General features: G+C 50.0%; 1 protein-coding gene across 1 annotated transcript in view; it reads right to left on the bottom strand.

The window, feature by feature from the left end:
• The window catches only part of RAI14 (retinoic acid induced 14), a 130,088-nt gene that overhangs the window by 102,431 nt on the left and 10,269 nt on the right, over positions 1–17,388 (bottom strand). The window contains exon 2 of the mRNA XM_059694973.1: positions 6,824–6,906. Coding sequence (XP_059550956.1) covers positions 6,824–6,859 — 36 coding nt within the window. The 5' untranslated portion in view covers positions 6,860–6,906. The remainder of the gene's footprint in view (positions 1–6,823; positions 6,907–17,388) is intronic.

Genomic DNA, 17,388 nt, shown 5'->3' on the forward strand with positions numbered 1-17,388 from the left:
CTATTCTTCTACTCTTCCCACAGTTTAAATCTCCATGCTTCCCGACCAGCTAGCCCACTGGACAGCCCAGGGGGAAGGAGGGAGTAAAGACCATCAGATCATTTGCCCTCGTGAGAAAATGAAAAATAAAATCTTCCCAGGCAGTGCTTCCCAAGAAGTGAAAATAATTTCTTTAATGTGATACAACTAATAACTGGATAATCAAGTTGATCAAAATATGCTGACTTTCCTTGTTTAAAAGGAGGTAGGGACTCAAACACAAGGAAAATGAAAGCCAGTCACTACTGCCATCTTCACAGACAGAGCTGGCCTTTCTATAGCAACGATCTCTGAGTAGAAACCCAGCTGAAAATCTCCAGAGTAAACCAGAAGCGATTTCTACTTCGCTCCCTAGGAGAAGTTACATACAAGAATTTGTCAAAACAAAAAACACCTAGGTCAGCAACAGTTTGAAATGATTAGGAGGTAATTAATTCAGGGGGGAGAGATAAGAGGTAATAACCTAGATGATTCACTGCCGTGCGGATGATCAGATTTCCCACGTTTAGGTTCCAGATTCCGAGTTTCACATTGGCCTCCGCTGCCGCTGGAATGGAATCAGGTTTAACCAAGAATTCCTGGAATGAGGGTCTAGGGCAGTGGTCGGCAAACTCATTAGTTAACAGAGTCAAGTATCAACAGTACAAGGATTGACATTTCTTCTGAGAGCCAAATTTTTTACACTTAAACTATATAGGTAGGTACATGGTTATTAACTTAATTAGGGTGCTCCTAAGGCTTAGGAAGAGCCACACCCAAGGGGCCAAAGAGCCGCCTGTGGCTCGCGAGCCGCAGTTTGCCGACCACGGGGCTAGGCTAACTAGAAAGAAGCTGTGACCCAGCGAGCTCCGTTCAGAAACAGCAGTTTTAGGAGCTCAGGTGGAAGAACAGAAGTAGCATTTGCTCTCTCATACTTAAGTCTGAAGTGCATTTACCTTCCAGGAAACAGAGTTTCCCAGCCCCACCCCTGCCACGGGGAAGGACAGCGATGGTGAGCTTGGCCACTCCGGACAGCACTCCCCATGATGCAAAACCATTGCCTGGGTCTCCACACGGAGGATAGGGCAGAATTCATTGGATTCCGTTTGAAGCTTTGGATTCAGGAACGCGGGTGCCCTGTGTCAGCAGGTGTGTGCGTGGTGAGCGAGTGGAGGGGGGTGTCAAGGAAAGTCCCGGGTTCCGATCTCGCTGCCATTTATCAAACGTGTGGCTTTGGCCAAATGACTTCCCTTCCCTTGGACTTTAATGTCTTCCTCTAGAGCTGCTATGATAACAATATTCTTCACGGGGTTGAGTTTTGTAAACATCACATGACAGAGAGCACACCAAGGCTCGGTGCAGGGCCTGGCACACAGTAAACATTCACTCAGCGAGAGCTCTTCTTATTTCTGGGGTAGTAGGTCAGCGGTCAATGCGTGCTCACTCTTGCTATGTCAGGGTCACCCACTGGAAATCTGTGGTATACTGGTCTCTCTCTAGCAGACACTGAAGACAGCCCCAGGGAGCTAAAGTCCATCAGTGCGCATGCTCGGTGGGGGGGGGGGGGGGGGGGACCAGGGCTTCGGAGAACCTGCTCTAGGATGAAGGCATGGAGGTGTGTTTGGGGTTAATTGTGCCCCTGCCCCGGACAAAACTTGAAGTCTTGCATACCCCAGAATACGACCTGACGTGGAGATGGGGTCTCTTCGGAGGTGATCGAGTTAAAATGAGGTTGACAGAGGGGGCCCTAATCCAGTAGGGCTGGTGCCCTTTGGAAAAGGGGAAATTTGAAGACAGGATTGCCAGCCAACCACCAGAAGCTGGGGGAGGCTGGGACAGATTCACCCTCAAAGCCTTGCCAAGAACCAACCCTGCCAACACCTCGGCCCCCAACTTCTAGCCGCCAGAGCCGTGAGACAACACATTCCTGCTGTTTGAGCAGCGAGGCTTACATCTCCGGCAGCCCTAAGCAACCTCGCAAGGGGAAGTCAGGCAGCAAAGACATTCCCCACGGAAGAAGGGCTGACGGGCCCCGGAAAGTATGCGGCGTGACACAGACCTGCCCGAATGCCTCTCCAGAAGCTGAGCCTCATGCCTCTACCCAATAAGGTCACCCCTGATGCAGCCTGAAATCAGGTCTAAGACAAGGGGCTGGGCTTTACAAGAGAATGGGCACGGGCTCCTCTGTCAACGGGCACACTTGGATTTTCAGCCCTCCCGTCTTCCTGCGTGTGTGGGGTGGGGGAGGGAGGCTTGGGCACCTGTAAGAACTTATTAGAAAGGACTAAATCTTCTAGAAAAAAAATAAATTGGCAGAGATGTCGATTATTGACCTTCATGAGAGCTGCTCGCCCAACAGGCCAGGAACTGAAGCGCCTGTCTGAGCAGGATGTGTCTGGTCCCTGGGGATCCACGGGCTGTGTGCACGTCTGGGCTGGAGGCTGCACCGGTTAATGACTGCTGCGTAAAGAGTACCATCAACCGCATCTCTCAGGAGCCAGCCATTTGTAACTGGCTGCTTTGATTTTTTTTTTTAAGGAATGTCCGGGGCTTCCCTATTACAACGGAAAACATAACTGGGAACACATCTTTCATCCAATTAAACGCACACCCGCAAAGTCACCTCTGAAGGCCTCGGTCGTGTCTGAGAGGCAAAGCTCAAGATTTGTGACAAAGATCTTCCCACCCCATTTCCCATGCCTCCGCCTCCACCCATTTCACTCACGGCACCAAAAATTGGCATTTACCAAGAAACTCCAGAAGCCTGAGCGTTTTATTAGCCAAGGGAAATCCCAGCCTTCTTGGCCTGCTGGCTCATGCTGACAGCTCATTTTTCCATGCGGAACCACGTCCTAGTTGCTGCAGACATTTAAAGAGGTAAAGAACTCCCTTTCAAACTGTTGCCATAAGAGAGAGAAATAATGATGGTTTAGAACTCCGTGCTCATTTTATAAGCATCAAAGTCAAGTACACCCCTTCTTAAAACGAGAATGAAATATTCACCGTGTTCTTATTAAAAGACTCAGAGCCATGCCCTGGGCACGCTCCTGGGCTCCTGAAGCATGACAATGTCAAGGGCAGAACGTTAAGGCGGTCACCACGGTGCTGCATGGCTGGCTCCATGCACTCCGCTCCCCTCCTCTCCCACTCACCCTCCCAAATCCTGCCCGTCCTGTACATGGAAGAAGCCTCCTCAGAAAGCTCTCCTGTCCCCAGTGGTTCTCTGAAATCCCACAGCACTGACCACCGAGACCCCACAATTTAACAACTGGCTTCTCCCATCCGGACGGTCCCTTTAAAACCTATATTCTACACAATCTGAATTCTGCCTTAGCTATTTCTTCCATGTACTTTCCCTCCTCCCACCTCCCTTCATGAGCTTCTTCAAGACAAGAACCATACTTCACATTTCTCTTGCATTCTCTCCAGTATCTAACCCCCGTTTAAGGATGCCCAGAATAAAGTCATAAAGGGGACCTGGAAAACGCCCTCCACGGGAGAAGGACCCGTGTGCAGCTCCATACCTCTCTTTGGGGGGTTCTCTGCAGGCTCCCAAATACGTTCAGGGATTAAAGCAACTAGACCAGTGGTTCTCAACCTTCCTAATGCCGCGACCCTTTAATACAGTTCCTCATGTTGTGGGGACCCCCAATTTCATGGTTACAAATTGAACATAATGAAAGCATAGCGATGAATCACAAAAACAGTATGTAATTATTATATGTGTTTTCCGATGGTCTTAGGGGACCCCTGTGAAAGGGTCGTTCGATCCCCAAAGGGGTCGCGACCCACAGGTTGAGAACCGCTGAACTAGACCATGACATTATGTAACCACAGTCCACAGGATCGGGTCATTCCCCTGTCAGACTCCCATAAACCTGCCCTTCAGGCGGTGGTCGTCTGAGTCAGCCGTTCCAGAAAGCTCACTGGGATGGCGTCTCTCCCGCACGATGGGCCTGGAGCGGCAGAGGGACCTGAAGCCCACCGCCGGGGCTCCTCGGAGCCACGTGTGTCCTTCACTCCCGGGTTTTGCTCTGGCGGCCGCGAGCCGGCCAGGCTGCGACCGCCAGGCACAGGGCTGAAACGCGATCACAGCAGCGGGTCACCTGCCTTCTTTCTGAAAGCACCAACAGGAGCGGCTGTCCCTTCTTCCTACCTGCCCCCCCCCGCCGCCCCCGAAACACAAAGAGCCCTTTCTCCCAGCTGCTCCGCTCAGCCTCACACGGAACGTTTGATGGCTGATGGTTTGGGTTCATGCTTTGAGAGAGACCACTCACTCCAGGTAAAGAAGATTATCACTGGGCTCATTTAACTGAACATCAACTGTTTAACGTTTACTTTTCTTGTAACGCGTGATTGCATGTATGTGCATATACATACACAAAAAGAGTCAGACCGGCAGGCACCCATCGAAAAGCAGGCCTCCCTCCCCGGCCCACCCCCAGCTGTTTCCCGGATCTCCAGGGGCAGCAACTGGTACCTGATTACTCGACCCCCCAGACCTTAGATACTTTCCTGATCCCCCATTTTATCACGGGTTTCTGATGAAGAGAAAAGGATAAATATTCACCGAGCATCTCCTGACGCCAGGTCCTAAGATGTGTGTTTTACTTACATGAGAACATTTAACCTTCACAACAACTTTTTTTTTTTTTTTAGAGAAAATATCAGCCTGAAAAAGCTCTTGTTTCATGACAACAGCTTTTTCAGGCTGATACTTTTCTCTACTTTTCAGAGGAGGAACTTGAGGTTCAGCAAAGGTAAGAGACTTGCCCAAGGCCACACAGCGAGGCCCAGAGTCGCTTTCCCAAACGACTGCCTGGATTGTCCTGTTTCGTAAAATCAAGCCTCCTGCCAGGTCTGTTCCTTCAGGGAACCTGGGCTCTGGAAGCCGCGACTTTGGCACAAAAAACTGGTTGGTTGTATGACACAAAACTCTAAGAAGCCAGACGAGTTCCTGTGCCTTCCTGAGTCTCAGCTTCTTCGTCTGTAAAGTGCACCGAACAAGAATGCCTACCACGCAAGGTCACGGCAAGGTTAAATGAGTTCCCATAAGCCGGGCAGAGCACCCGCCGGACAGCGAACACTCTAATGGTTAGTGGCTACGGTCAGATGGCTCAGGAGCAAACTGGGGTCTGCAAGGGCTTTCTTTCTTGTTTGTATGCCCTGCCTTTGGCTGCACAGTCGCGTGGCTCTGGGAAGCAACTTGGGGTGCATTTGGGGAGCCCCTGGCTATTTTCTGGCCCCATCATACCGATTTCCTCTCTCCCTCCCCGAAGCTCGCTGCACTCACATTTCCTCTCAGCGCGCACGGCCAAGTGCACAGCGCTTCTGCTGCCAAATCCCAGAAGCTTTTAGTAGTATTATTACCGTGATTTCACGTTATCAGGGAAATAGTTCCGTGTTCATTTAAAAACTAGAATCCAGCAACACCCTCCCTATTGCCGCAGGTTTTAATTGTTTAAGCCCAAAGTGTATGTGTGTCTCATTTCCCCCTGCCCCTGTCCGGGTAGCATGGAACTCCAGACCGATTCGATTTGGCTCAAGCACTCTCAGCCGGTATACAGGGGAGCCCCCAGACCCTCCCGGAACAGAAAAGACATTTGCTAACCTGGCCACGCAGTTTTCAAATCCATATCTGCTCAACTGGGCAGCATTTTCCATTTAAGTGCCTTTTCCTTCCGAGCAGAAAGCCAACTGCGATCTATAGGCTCCAGGGCTGTATGGCCAGCAGGGGAGGGGGCTGAGGGAGTTTCTTGGGGGGAGGGGAGAGGTGCCTGAGGGTTAGAGTCTGCAGTCCTCCCGCAAGCGTCTCCCCTGGTTTGGGTCTTATCAGGGCAGTAAGCTAATGTCATGATGCAACCTCAGGAGATAAGCTTCAGCCAAAAGGAGGGTGTGTGTGTGTGTGCGTGTGCATGTGCATGTGCATGTGCATGTGCGTGTGTGTGTGTGTGTGTGTTAGCCATAACAGTCGCAGCCTCTACTTATCGCAAGAAAGTGTGGTTGGGCCCAGCTGTCATAGAATTCATGGCAAAGCAATAAAATCCAGGTTCACTTTTAATTACCTAAACAAGCCCATTATGAAAATGATGTAGCTAGAATTCCATCAAAACCCTTCCATGAATTCCTCCCGCTCAACAATTCTGCTGGAAGCATCTGGAATGCGGCTAATACCAAGCTGGGATTTCAGCAGGGCTTATGAGGCAACCTTTTAAGATAGCATTGTGTATCATCCCGCTGCTATGCTATATTTCTCTATTTTCTCCTCTGGGAGGCTGTGTTTCACAACGCTGACATCACAGCCGGGTTCCTCCAATCCAAAGCCTTTTATGATGAATAACAAATGAGTAAGAAGCCCAGGAATTCAGGGGGAGTGAAGGTAAAGCAGCACCAGATATTGTTTTTACCATAAAAGCCCTAACAGGAAGTTCAGAAGAGTTTCCTAAGGCTCAACACGAACCATGCTAAGACGTAATTCTTTAACCACCCTCCTAAGACTAGCTTCCTCTGAAAATCGGATTTGGGGGACTTTAGAAATGCTGAGGTTTTTACTGATTTCTTTCCTTAAGATGTGCAATTCGTTCCTTTCTCTACTGGACCCAGACCCCAGGAATTTAAAAATGTCATTTTGGAAAGCTATACACACACACACAGCAAGGAACCCAGAGCTGGCCATTCCTGAGAGCCACCTGAGCTGGGCCCAGAGACACCGGCTGTGGCTGCCCGGCCCAGCGCCTCAGCAGTAGGAGTGGAGGCTGTTTCCGACCTCCGGGCCCCTCCAGAGCGTGCGTCACCGTGTACTTACGTCGCTCTTTCTGAACTTGGCTTTCAAGCTCTTCATGTTCAGTCCATTCAGCTTCCAAAGCTCTAGGGGAGACTGCTCAACACCTATGAGAGAGAGAAAGAAAGAGATCAAGGATCGAGGTTTCCAAATAACCCCACAGGCACTCCCTCCTGAGGGGATACTCCCTCCTGAAGGGATACTCCCTCCGGAGGAGATACTCCCTCCTGAGGGAACTGCAACTTTGCACCATGTGCAGGAGCTTGGGGCGGAGTTAGGAAGGCAGTCAGACCTAAGACGTGGGGAAGGACATGTTTCCACCCATGACAGACTACTTACACCCTGGAACCTTCTGACATTTTCAAGTGAACCAAATCTTGACATGTTACCCAACTTCCCAAACATTAAGAGGAGAACAACTTTAACTACTCGGCTGTCACTGCACAACCCACAGTGTGTGTAGACTGGACTCATTCCTCCACACCCTCCGTGTGATCACTACACCATCCACCGCCTTTCGAGGGGTCACCACAGCGCAGACCGGTAAGGAGGCAGTGGTTCATACCCCAGATGCCACGCATTCCCTGTTTATTTTCCTCAGCGTGGCTTCCCCCCTCACGGGGCAGCCATCGGAAAAAATGCCAGGAACAACAAAACCTCCCTCAGCAAATACCTCGCCCCCCTCCCCCCCGGAGGCCACTTGAAACAACGGAAAAGACTTCCCAGGGCCTGTGGGACCCAGCCATTCCCAGGTGGAGCTGAAAAGGCCTTAAAAAATCCCCTTATTTCAGAGGGGTCTGTGGCCCCTGGAAAGTGCGTGTAACTTTAAGTATGTGTGTACTTTTTTCAGGGAAGAAAACAGTTTTCATCAGACTCTGCAGGGGGGTTGCCACCCTTCAAAAGTTAAGACCACGGATGGGGTCTGAGCCGCTCGTTCCACAGAAGCAGAGCCTCGGAGAAGGCAGGACCTTGCCGCAGCCGCAGCCGCAGCGCCCCCTGGGGCTAGAGCTCAGGGCCAGACCCCAAGTCTGCTCGTGGAACGCTTTTCCCGCCGCCCTCTCACTTTAAAACTGACGCCGAGAGGCAGAATCCGGCGCTAAAATACGGTCTGGGCTTCGTTAAACCTGGAAAATGCACAACGTGCGGAACCTTTGCGTTTCGGTCAAAAGGCAAGGAAATCTGTGCGCAGGTTCCCATCAATGCGGCCGTGAGCGCGCTATGAATGGCACTTCAAGCCTCAACTGTCCGCCAGTGAGAGCAGGTGAACCTCCCCAGCACCATCCATTTGAGAACTAAGGAAAGGGGGTCGAATGCTGACTACAGCTGGCCATCGTGTCTCTAAAGCTTCGCTAGGTTGTCTCTTGTTCCTCCATGTCCTGATCGTGCTGGACCAGACTGCTCTGCGGAGACAGGGGGGGGGGGGGGGAATGCAAGCAGCTGAATGGCTGTACTCATCCCCCCTCGTGTCCGCCTCGCTGGCTGCCAATGTGGTCACTTTCATTGCTGCTGCGGCCATTCAGCGGGGTCCGTGGATGAATGGTGTGAACCCAGTCATCACAGAGCACTCAGTGACACTCATCTGGAGGTCACACCGTTCCTCAGCCTCCCTGTGGTCCCTTTTCCAACTACCCAGCTTGGTAGGCAGAAGTGACAAAATGCATGTTGCCTTGGGAACTGTACACGCTGTAATTACACTTTGGTAATTGCCAAGTATGTAACCACAGAGAAGGCAAGGCTGGTATATGAACAGCAAAGTGCAAATTCGGGGACTGTGTTTCTCAAGGTTGGCCCCTAATTAATCTGAATCAGAAGGCCCTGGAGACAACTGGCTGAATGCACAACCCTAGTCCACACCCCATGGACACTGAATCTTAGGGAGCAGGGCCCCGGAATTTACTTGGTTCGATCTTTTGCGCACTGACGTTTGAGAACCTAAGATTGAGGTATGGAACACACTTTTCTGAATTGCACTGATTTATAAACAGCCCCCTTTCAAGCCAACACAAACCACCTACTGATGAATGCAAGTGGAAGTAATGATAATGGGATAGTCCCAAGCTGCCATTGGCTAATGGTCCTCCACCCACTACAACTAGAGAATGGAAATCATCCTTGGAGTTCAAGTTCTTCCACCCTCTGGGCGAAGTGCTAATAACCAAACAAAGAGGCCAAATCCATGCAACAGGAGAGGGAGAGAAGAAAGGCCCCGGCTTGGATAATCCACAAACTGTGTAGCCCACCAAGGCAGAGCCACCCACCGCACTCCTTCAGTCACGGCGGGGAAGACTTCTGTTTGAGGTCATGGTGGGTTTTCATAGGTGTTGTACTAGTTTTGTATGTGTGTGCTTGTCTTTGGCTTCATTTTTTATTAAAGCATGCCAGTGAGAAGTATGCAAACTCTTATTTGAAGAAACTTAAATAAACAAAGCAACTAATTCCCAAAATTCCCAGAGGAAGGGATTCTTTGTGAAATGGTTGTCTTCCTGGAATCATGGCTCTGGGTGTGAGACAGCTGGGTGGTCCATGGGCAGAGAACTTCAGGATGATAGAGACAGGGGTCAAGGGAAACCTCCAGGAGAGTAACTTCAAGAATGGTCGCTGGGGGTAACTGAAGTTAGGAATAGATCACTGCTTTCCTGGTATTTGTAAAAGACTCTAACACATGGGAGCCATGACCAGAGGGAAGTAACCTGGCCCTGAGAAGAGGCTGGGCTCCCTCTGCCTCAGCATCTCCTCTTCCCCAAGAGGACCTACAAGTCAATCAGGCTCCCTTGCCTTCGCTGGGTCAGCTGGAATCTCACAGCTCCCACTCCCAAATCCAAACTTCCAAAGCCCGAACTGGGCTGCCAGCTATCGTGAGTAAGGGGACCTCCATTACTTTATCAGCAAGGCTCCACTACTAGCAGTCCTTAGGCATGTCACTTAATCAAGATGCTTCATTCGCAAGAGATGCAGTGACGTTGAAGAAACTGCTCAGCAGCCTAGTCTGGACAGTACAAACAGAGGACGAAGCGTTACACCTACGTGGGCAAAGTGGAACTAAATTCTTCCATTTCAAGCAGAGTAAAGCACTTCCACCCACTGAGCAGGAATATTAGACAGTTTACTTCCTGCTCGGGCCAAAATAAGTCACTGAAACATGGCTTCCATCGTTGGTCACCAGTCATCACGTGACACCGCGTCAGCCGTGCTTGCGTCCACCAGGATGGAGCAGTGCAGAGGTGCAAGCCTGGGTGCCTTCTCATCTGAGAGACTGGGTCCCACAAACAGGCGTTACTTATAATCCATTTTTCTTTTAAAAATAATGTAGCTCTCCATCAAAGCTTAACATGAACTACCCTTATCTGATGTAAGTCTAGCCTGAATCAAAAAAACCTTGCTATTAGCCTATTGAGCTTTATTATAAACTAATAAGTTAGAGTTCGTTGAGTATTACAAGTAACTTATAATGGATATGGGGTTTCCTTTTGGGGTGAGGAGGGCTGCACAACCTGTGATCATACCAAAACCATTCAGTTGTACACGTCAAGTAGGTGGCTTGAATAGGATGTAAATTATATCTCAAAAAAAAAGCTGTTTTTTTTCTAATAGCTTAATAATCTCCATTACCTTCCTCACAGTTAGGAAAATCCCAGGTTAGAAACCTCCGCACTGATTGAAAGAAACTTTAAAGGAACAGAGATGAACAATAATGCCCTTCCCACTAGTATGTGGTTGCTCCCAGTATTTCTTCCTTTCACAATTTCTATACCACAACGCACCCCTTGCATCTTCAGACTACGTCTGCCCCCCACTCATACCCCCCACCCCCATATGACCCAAGGATTATTTTTAAGGCCAGGCTGCCAATTATGTCAGCACTGAGGGTTCTCTGGGGGCCCAGCAGGTATTCTGATCCTGTCATCCGAGGGGAGGCTCAGGAACCTGTGATTTTTGGTTTAACTCCTCGGTGATTTGGGTGCTCAGCTAGATTGGGGGACCCGCTGTCCTAGACACAATGCTATACCTGTAACTGGCACTTCATTAAAAAATAATGTAGGGACATTGTACAGATAGATATGAGAGATCAACATCTTTGAGCACTGACTTTGCTCGACTTTCACAATATTGGGGGGTGGGGAGTTGGGAGGGGAGCCCTCTGAGCAACTAGCTGGTTCTCCATGGCTACGAGGGACAAGTACTAACTGGCAAAGGCAAATGGTAACTCTGCATTTTCCTCAATCACAAGCATCCGTTAGCATCCATCTGAAAGGAGTCAGGGGCAGTGAAGTCCCTGTGACCACACAGCACTGGGGGAGCAGAGGCAATGCCAACGTCCTCTCACTAGCTCATCCTTCCACCCTGGGATTGGGAGCACTTCTCCGGAGTCCTCAGCAACACCAGGACACTCACGTGCGCCCCACACAGGCTCCCTAGTTAATGCATAAAAAGGTCCAGCCGCATTGTCACAAACGGCAGTGCTTCATCTTTCTTATGGCTGATAGAACGCCACTGTATATATGCACAGAAAAACATTTAAACACGTACGGACATTCAGGTTATGGGAACACTGGGCAGGCACTATGGAGGATGTGAATAGAGACCAAGGGTCTGAGAAGAAAATGATACAAAACTATCTAATAATTAGCTGTCAGATAATACAGAAATTCCAAGAGTAGAAATCTTTGGAGGCTGGGAAAAAATCAGAGAAGTCTTCACAAGAGGGGTGCGGGCCTCGCTAGCCGTAAAGCAAACACTGAGAGGAAAGGGCATCTCGTCAGTCCCCTCCCACAAGCGGGGACTTGCCCATCTCAGATTGTCCAGGCAAGGGTCAGACCCCTGTCCAGTCTTGTTAAGCCATCCTCTAGAACAGCGGTTCTCAACCTGTGGGTCGCGACCCCTTTGGGGGTCAGACGACCCTTTCACAGGGGTCGCCTAAGACCATAGGAAAACACATATATCATTACATATTGTTTTTGTGATGAATCACGATGCTTTCATTATGTTCAATTTGTCACAATGAAATCGGGGGTCACCACAACATGAGGAACTGTATTAAAGGGTCGCGGCATTAGGAAGGTTGAGAACCACTGCTCTAGAAGCTTCTCTCAGGAGGTTGAGTAGAAGTGGTGGGAATCACTGCACAGTTCTCTCCAAAGATCCTCCCCCAACCTGCACACACTCTGGCCCTTTTTTAGACCCTGCGTGTGAGCGAGGTCAGGAGCCCTGCTAGCACTTTGCTCAGCAAATCTGAAAACATGCATCTCTGTTTGCGTGCTCTGGAATGGTGGGTCTTCAGGTTGGGATTTCCCTTTGCTTTCATTTCTCTAGGGTGCTGGCCACTGGCATACAATCGATAAATGTTTCATGCATTAACGTGTGAGACAAAGATTGGGTTGGGACCCTGGATAGCCTTTAGACCTCACCTTTGACCTCAGCAAGACTCTTTGCCAAGTGCACTGGGTTAGCTGCACTGGATCTAAGTAAATGCAACATAATGATTAGGTTTTACCACATACATACAAAAGCACTAAAGCAGTTAGAAATAAGTAAATAAAAACCCAACTCATAGGGCCTACGAAGTCTAACCCGGTGGCCCCTCCTTTCCCTCCAGCCAGCCCCCCTTCCCACTGCTTGGCTCCTCATGCATCACCACCTCCCCCCACACACCGAGCTGAGCCAAGGGAGCGGACCACTCTGAATAATGGAATGTGAGAGTCAACAGAGAGCAAGGACCGGCAAACAGAAACCCGAGGGGTCAGAAGGTACAAACCTCCAGCTATAAAACAAGCCGCGCACAGCTTGGCGGCCGCAGTTGACAATACTGTGCGGCATATCTGAAAGTTGCTAAGAGAGATCTTCTTTTTATCTTTATTACTGAAAGTATTACATATGTTCCCCCTTTTCTCCCATTGACCACTTCCAGCCCGCCTGCCGCCCCCCACCCTGTTAGGTCAGGTGGCTCAGGAGGCGGTGTAAGAAATAAAGAGTCCAGTGAATCAGAAAGAAAGAAAAGGAAAGGTTTATTGCGTCCCCGGGAGACCCACGTACCCCAAAGACAGGGCACGTGGATTCACACCAACAGAGAGGGGGGCGCTTTTTTTATACTGCGGTTGGGTGAGGGGCGGGGACATGAGCTGAGGTATTCAGCTGAGGAAGTTTCAGCTGCAGGGGTCAGCAAGGTATTCAGGAAGGAGTCAGTACCTGTGTGAGGGTCCTGTTGATCCAGGGAGAGGCCAGTGTCTGTGTCTGGCACGCTGATCTGTCCATTATCTCGTCAGACATCTGCATGTATCCGATCCTGGGCTCTCTTTGACCTAACACCCCCCAGGGCTCCACCACCCTATGTCTGTGTCCATGGGTCATGCATATATGCACATAAGTTCTTTGTATGATCACCTCCAGCCCACCCACTCCCTGCCTTCCCTCTGAGATTTGACCATCTGTTCCATGCTTCTATGTCTCTGGATCTATGTTGTTCAGTAGATTCCACATATGAGAGAGATCATGTGATACTTGTCTTTCTCTCACTGGCTTATGTCACTTAGCATAACACTAAGTGAGTAGATCTTAAAAGTTCTCATCACAAAAAAAAAAAATTCTGTAACTATGTGAGGTGAGGGATGTCACCTAAGACTCACCGTGGTGATCACTTTGCAATATATACAAATATCAAATCATTATGCAGTACACCTGAAACTAGATATGTGATATATCAATAAATTATTATACATCAATTTTACCTCAATTTCTAAAAAGTATTTAGCAATTGAAATTGACTATAGAATTTTTTTATACTAAAGACTAATCAGAAAATCCATAGCTTTTATCCAGAGGCAAAGAATTCACTTAATACATTTTAAAGAGATAGTGCGACCTAAGACAGAGCTGCTCTATGGTTACATCTTAGGAGGCTACGTACTCAGCAAACCACATACACATGAATAAATGAATGGATGGATGAGTAAACACACGAGCAAGCTCTGCTGGGCATTAATGATGGGATGGGTGCTTTCACAGATGTCATCTTTTTTATGCGTTCACTAAGGAGCAGGTGTGTGAAAGATTTCCCAGACGATAAAGAAGACAGAAGTAAAGGGGGAGATAAAAGCAGCAGCTTCATTGTGGCAGTGGATCCTTTCTAAAACACTCTAACCATTTTTCTTTTCTTTTCTTTTTTGGCAAAGAAATGAGCGCATTCTTCTTAAGCTGCAAATGTCATTCAGATATTGCATCATCCTAATCAGGGAGTCAAACTCCCCTGAGAACATCAGCCTCCCTCCCTCGATGCAGAGCCTGCCATTAGCCGGGGATGACAGTCCTCCTGAGAAGCAAACACGTCCTTCCGTAAAGAGGAAGGCCTGCCGTCCGCCAGGACCGACCTCGGCCCGTGAAGCAGCGAGAGCCACGAGCGCCATGAAAAAACCAGCCCCGGCGCTGGCAGCGCTGCTATCTGATCTGTCAAATGTGCTGCTCACAGGCTCCCATCAGCCTACCGGAGCAGAGCCCTGAGGTTACCTCCTGCCCTAAATCCATCCCATTTCACAGGCCTGGGCTTAATCAAAACAAGCTACCTCTGGGATATAAAAGTCATCCCAGGCCTCCGGAACGCCACGTGGTGAGCCGCTCTGAGGTTATTTTAAAGACGTCCTCTAAAGGTTCCTTCTGTTTCCACATCTTCGGATGTCAATGTCAACAGCACCATCTACCCTAACCGCAGTGCTCACCCCGCAGAAGAGACGCTGCCCTGCGGGTGCCTGCCCTCAACCCCGAACGGCAAGGCTGTGCCTCAGCTGCTCCCTTCCAAGGCCATTCCTTGGGTTTCCCCTAGTGCTATCCTCAGACCCACGAGAGCCAATCCGTTTTAGAAACACAGGCCCAACCAATCCGCAAAGATTACTGGTGGAAGTAAACAATGTGGAAGCAAAAAGTCACCGAGGAAAGCATATTGGCGGTTTCCAAGAAGTTCCACAGATATTCACCGTCTAACCCAGCAATGCCACACCTAGTGTCTTGCCAAGAGAAATGAAAACATGATGTCCACGCAAACATTTGTACATGAATGTCTATATGCCAGCAGTGTCCATAACTGCACCACCGTGGCCACTACGGAAAGATCCGCCAACTAGGTAAAGGCAATGGGGCATTGCCATGCAGCGGGATGCCATCCAGCACCAAAAAGGAAGGAAACACCAAGATACTGCAACATGCACGGAGCTCCAACCACTGTGCTAAGTGAAGGGCACACACAAAAGACCACAGACTATGAGATTCCATTTGGGAGACACATGTAGACCAGGCACATTATAGACACAGGAAGTAGGGACTGTCTAGGGCTGGGAATGGTAGCAGAGAGATTGCAAACAGGCACGAGGGAATTTTGGGGGTGAGAGAAGTGTTTTAAAACCAGATTGGGGCAGGGGTGAGGTGGTCTAGAAGGGGTCAATCGAGAAAAAGGGGGACTATCTGTAATACTTTCAACAATAAAGATAAATATACATATATATATATATATACGCACATGCACATACATGTGTATGTATATGTATGCATATGTTAGCCCTAAACACACACAAGATTGTGGGGGTGATTACACAACTCTATAGATTTCCTAAAAATTATTGAACTGTATACTAAAATTGGAGAATTTCTGGAATGTAAATCATGCCTCAAGGAAGCCGTTTTTTAAAAGATCAAATACAGAAAGAGAAAAGGAGGCCATGTGCCACGCTGTTAAGGTGATGAAAAACATCTTTGGAGCGAGGTGCTAGGCTCCATGTACGACGATAGACTGGATGGCCAGCCATTTGCCTACTGGGGATCACTTGGGCTCCCCACCTTCTGGAGTGCTGCATGTGTCCTTCGCCATGATCACAGTGGCTCTGCCTGGCCTGCTGACTCTCTTTACCCGATCACCCAGTGTCTCAAACACTTTTCAGAATAAGAGAGAAGTCACTGAAACAGACTGTGAACTCTGATGCCCTAGGAACACAAGGGAGTGGATGGAGGACACAGAAATTTTTTCTGCTGTCCCACCTACTACCTACCGTGTTCGGATGTCACTCAGTTACCATGTGTACATACAAGCATGTGTCTCACCCCCCGGCCTGCCGAGGGGCAGCTAGCTGGCTGTGAGGCAGGTCGCCTCATCTCCGTTCGCGTCTGACCTCAGCCTGCATGCCCTGGTGGACCCAGGCTGTTTGGTTTGGTCCTCAGTGTCCGCCACCTTCTGATAACTGTACCTCCTCCTGTTAGAAAACTACCCTCCCTCCCCCACCCCCACTCCAATAATCTGACTGTAGCTGTCCCCTGAGAGGTGGGCATGTGTCCTCAGCAAGGCGATTCAGAGACTCTCCCTGGGATTTTTGTAACTGGGAGATAGAGGGGGTGGGGGGCAGAAAAGGACTGGAGGGAAAGGAGAATGGAAGGGGATAAGGGAGGAGGGGTAAGAGGCAGAGAAAGTGGGAAGAGGAGGAGAAAGGGGGAAGAGGAAGAACAGGCCTTCCTTGCTGGTGGAGAAACTGCGAAATGTGGGCCTGGCAGCTGCCCAAACCTGTGCAGAGGGCTGGTTTGAGAGAGGGCACCGGGGAGGCTGACTCCAGGCTCTGCTGTGGGCAGCCCAGGCTGTGAGGTCACATAACGAAGGCACTTCTCTTTCCTAGCTCGTTCACGCTGGGCTCCTGTCACCTGGGAGGAACAGGACAGGACGACCGGCAGTGCCCTCTGAGCCTGCAGGGTAGGCAGGGCCTATTCTTCATTCATTTGTTTGACCCCTCGCTGCTCCTGGATCTATTCCGCCCCGACCTCATGCCTGGTCCCCACCACCTCCAAAGCGCTCCATTCGCGATTCACCTCTGTCATTGCAGCCAGTGCAGAAGCCCTGGCCGGCCAGCCCCTGGGGGTCTTCTGGGCCATTTGCACCCTGAAAGGTCCATGCTGCTCCCTCTGCCTCTCCTGCACAAACCAGCCCACAATGAATGCAACTGCAATTCTCAAAATGAAGAGGGTTAGACTGTTATAAAACTCTCCCGAAAGAAACAGCCACTGTAAAAGCTGGGTCCACAGGGAGTCAGGGTGGACCGTCCCACCTCTGCTCCCCAGGGGCCTGGGCTCCACAGAGCTGAGGGGGACAAGGAAGCTGCTGCAGGAGGAGCCAAGGCTAAGGATGAAGAAGGGAAACCCTCAGGATAGGAGGGAACAAAGAGACAGGGCTGGGGGTGGGGTGCTGGGGCTCAGCTGGAGCAGGGGGCCTCAAGGCCCATGGATAATCCTCTGGGCAGTTAAATCTTGAAAAGCCCTGAAGATGTGATATGCAAACCCACTGTCACTCGCCCCAATTTATTCTAAACAAGACACCTGGAAGAGAAGCCTAAACACTGGCTCAGGAAACAAGGCATCACTCCCCCGGGGCTGTGCCAGCCAGGATCTGCCACGCTGTTGCCCTGGCAGTGCCAATGGAGAGCCCTTCAGATCTTTTCCCACTAGAAGGCCCAGGCTGCCCAGGCCTGTGCTCTACGGGGGCCTAGAGCCGCCCACCCAGGGGAGACAAACCCCTGTGAGCTGATGCCCGGGACCCCTTCCTGTGTGTCGGGCTCAGAAACAAAGCGCAT

The sequence above is a fragment of the Myotis daubentonii genome, chromosome 4, assembly GCF_963259705.1.
Source record: "Myotis daubentonii chromosome 4, mMyoDau2.1, whole genome shotgun sequence".
Taxonomy (NCBI): Eukaryota; Metazoa; Chordata; class Mammalia; order Chiroptera; family Vespertilionidae; genus Myotis; species Myotis daubentonii.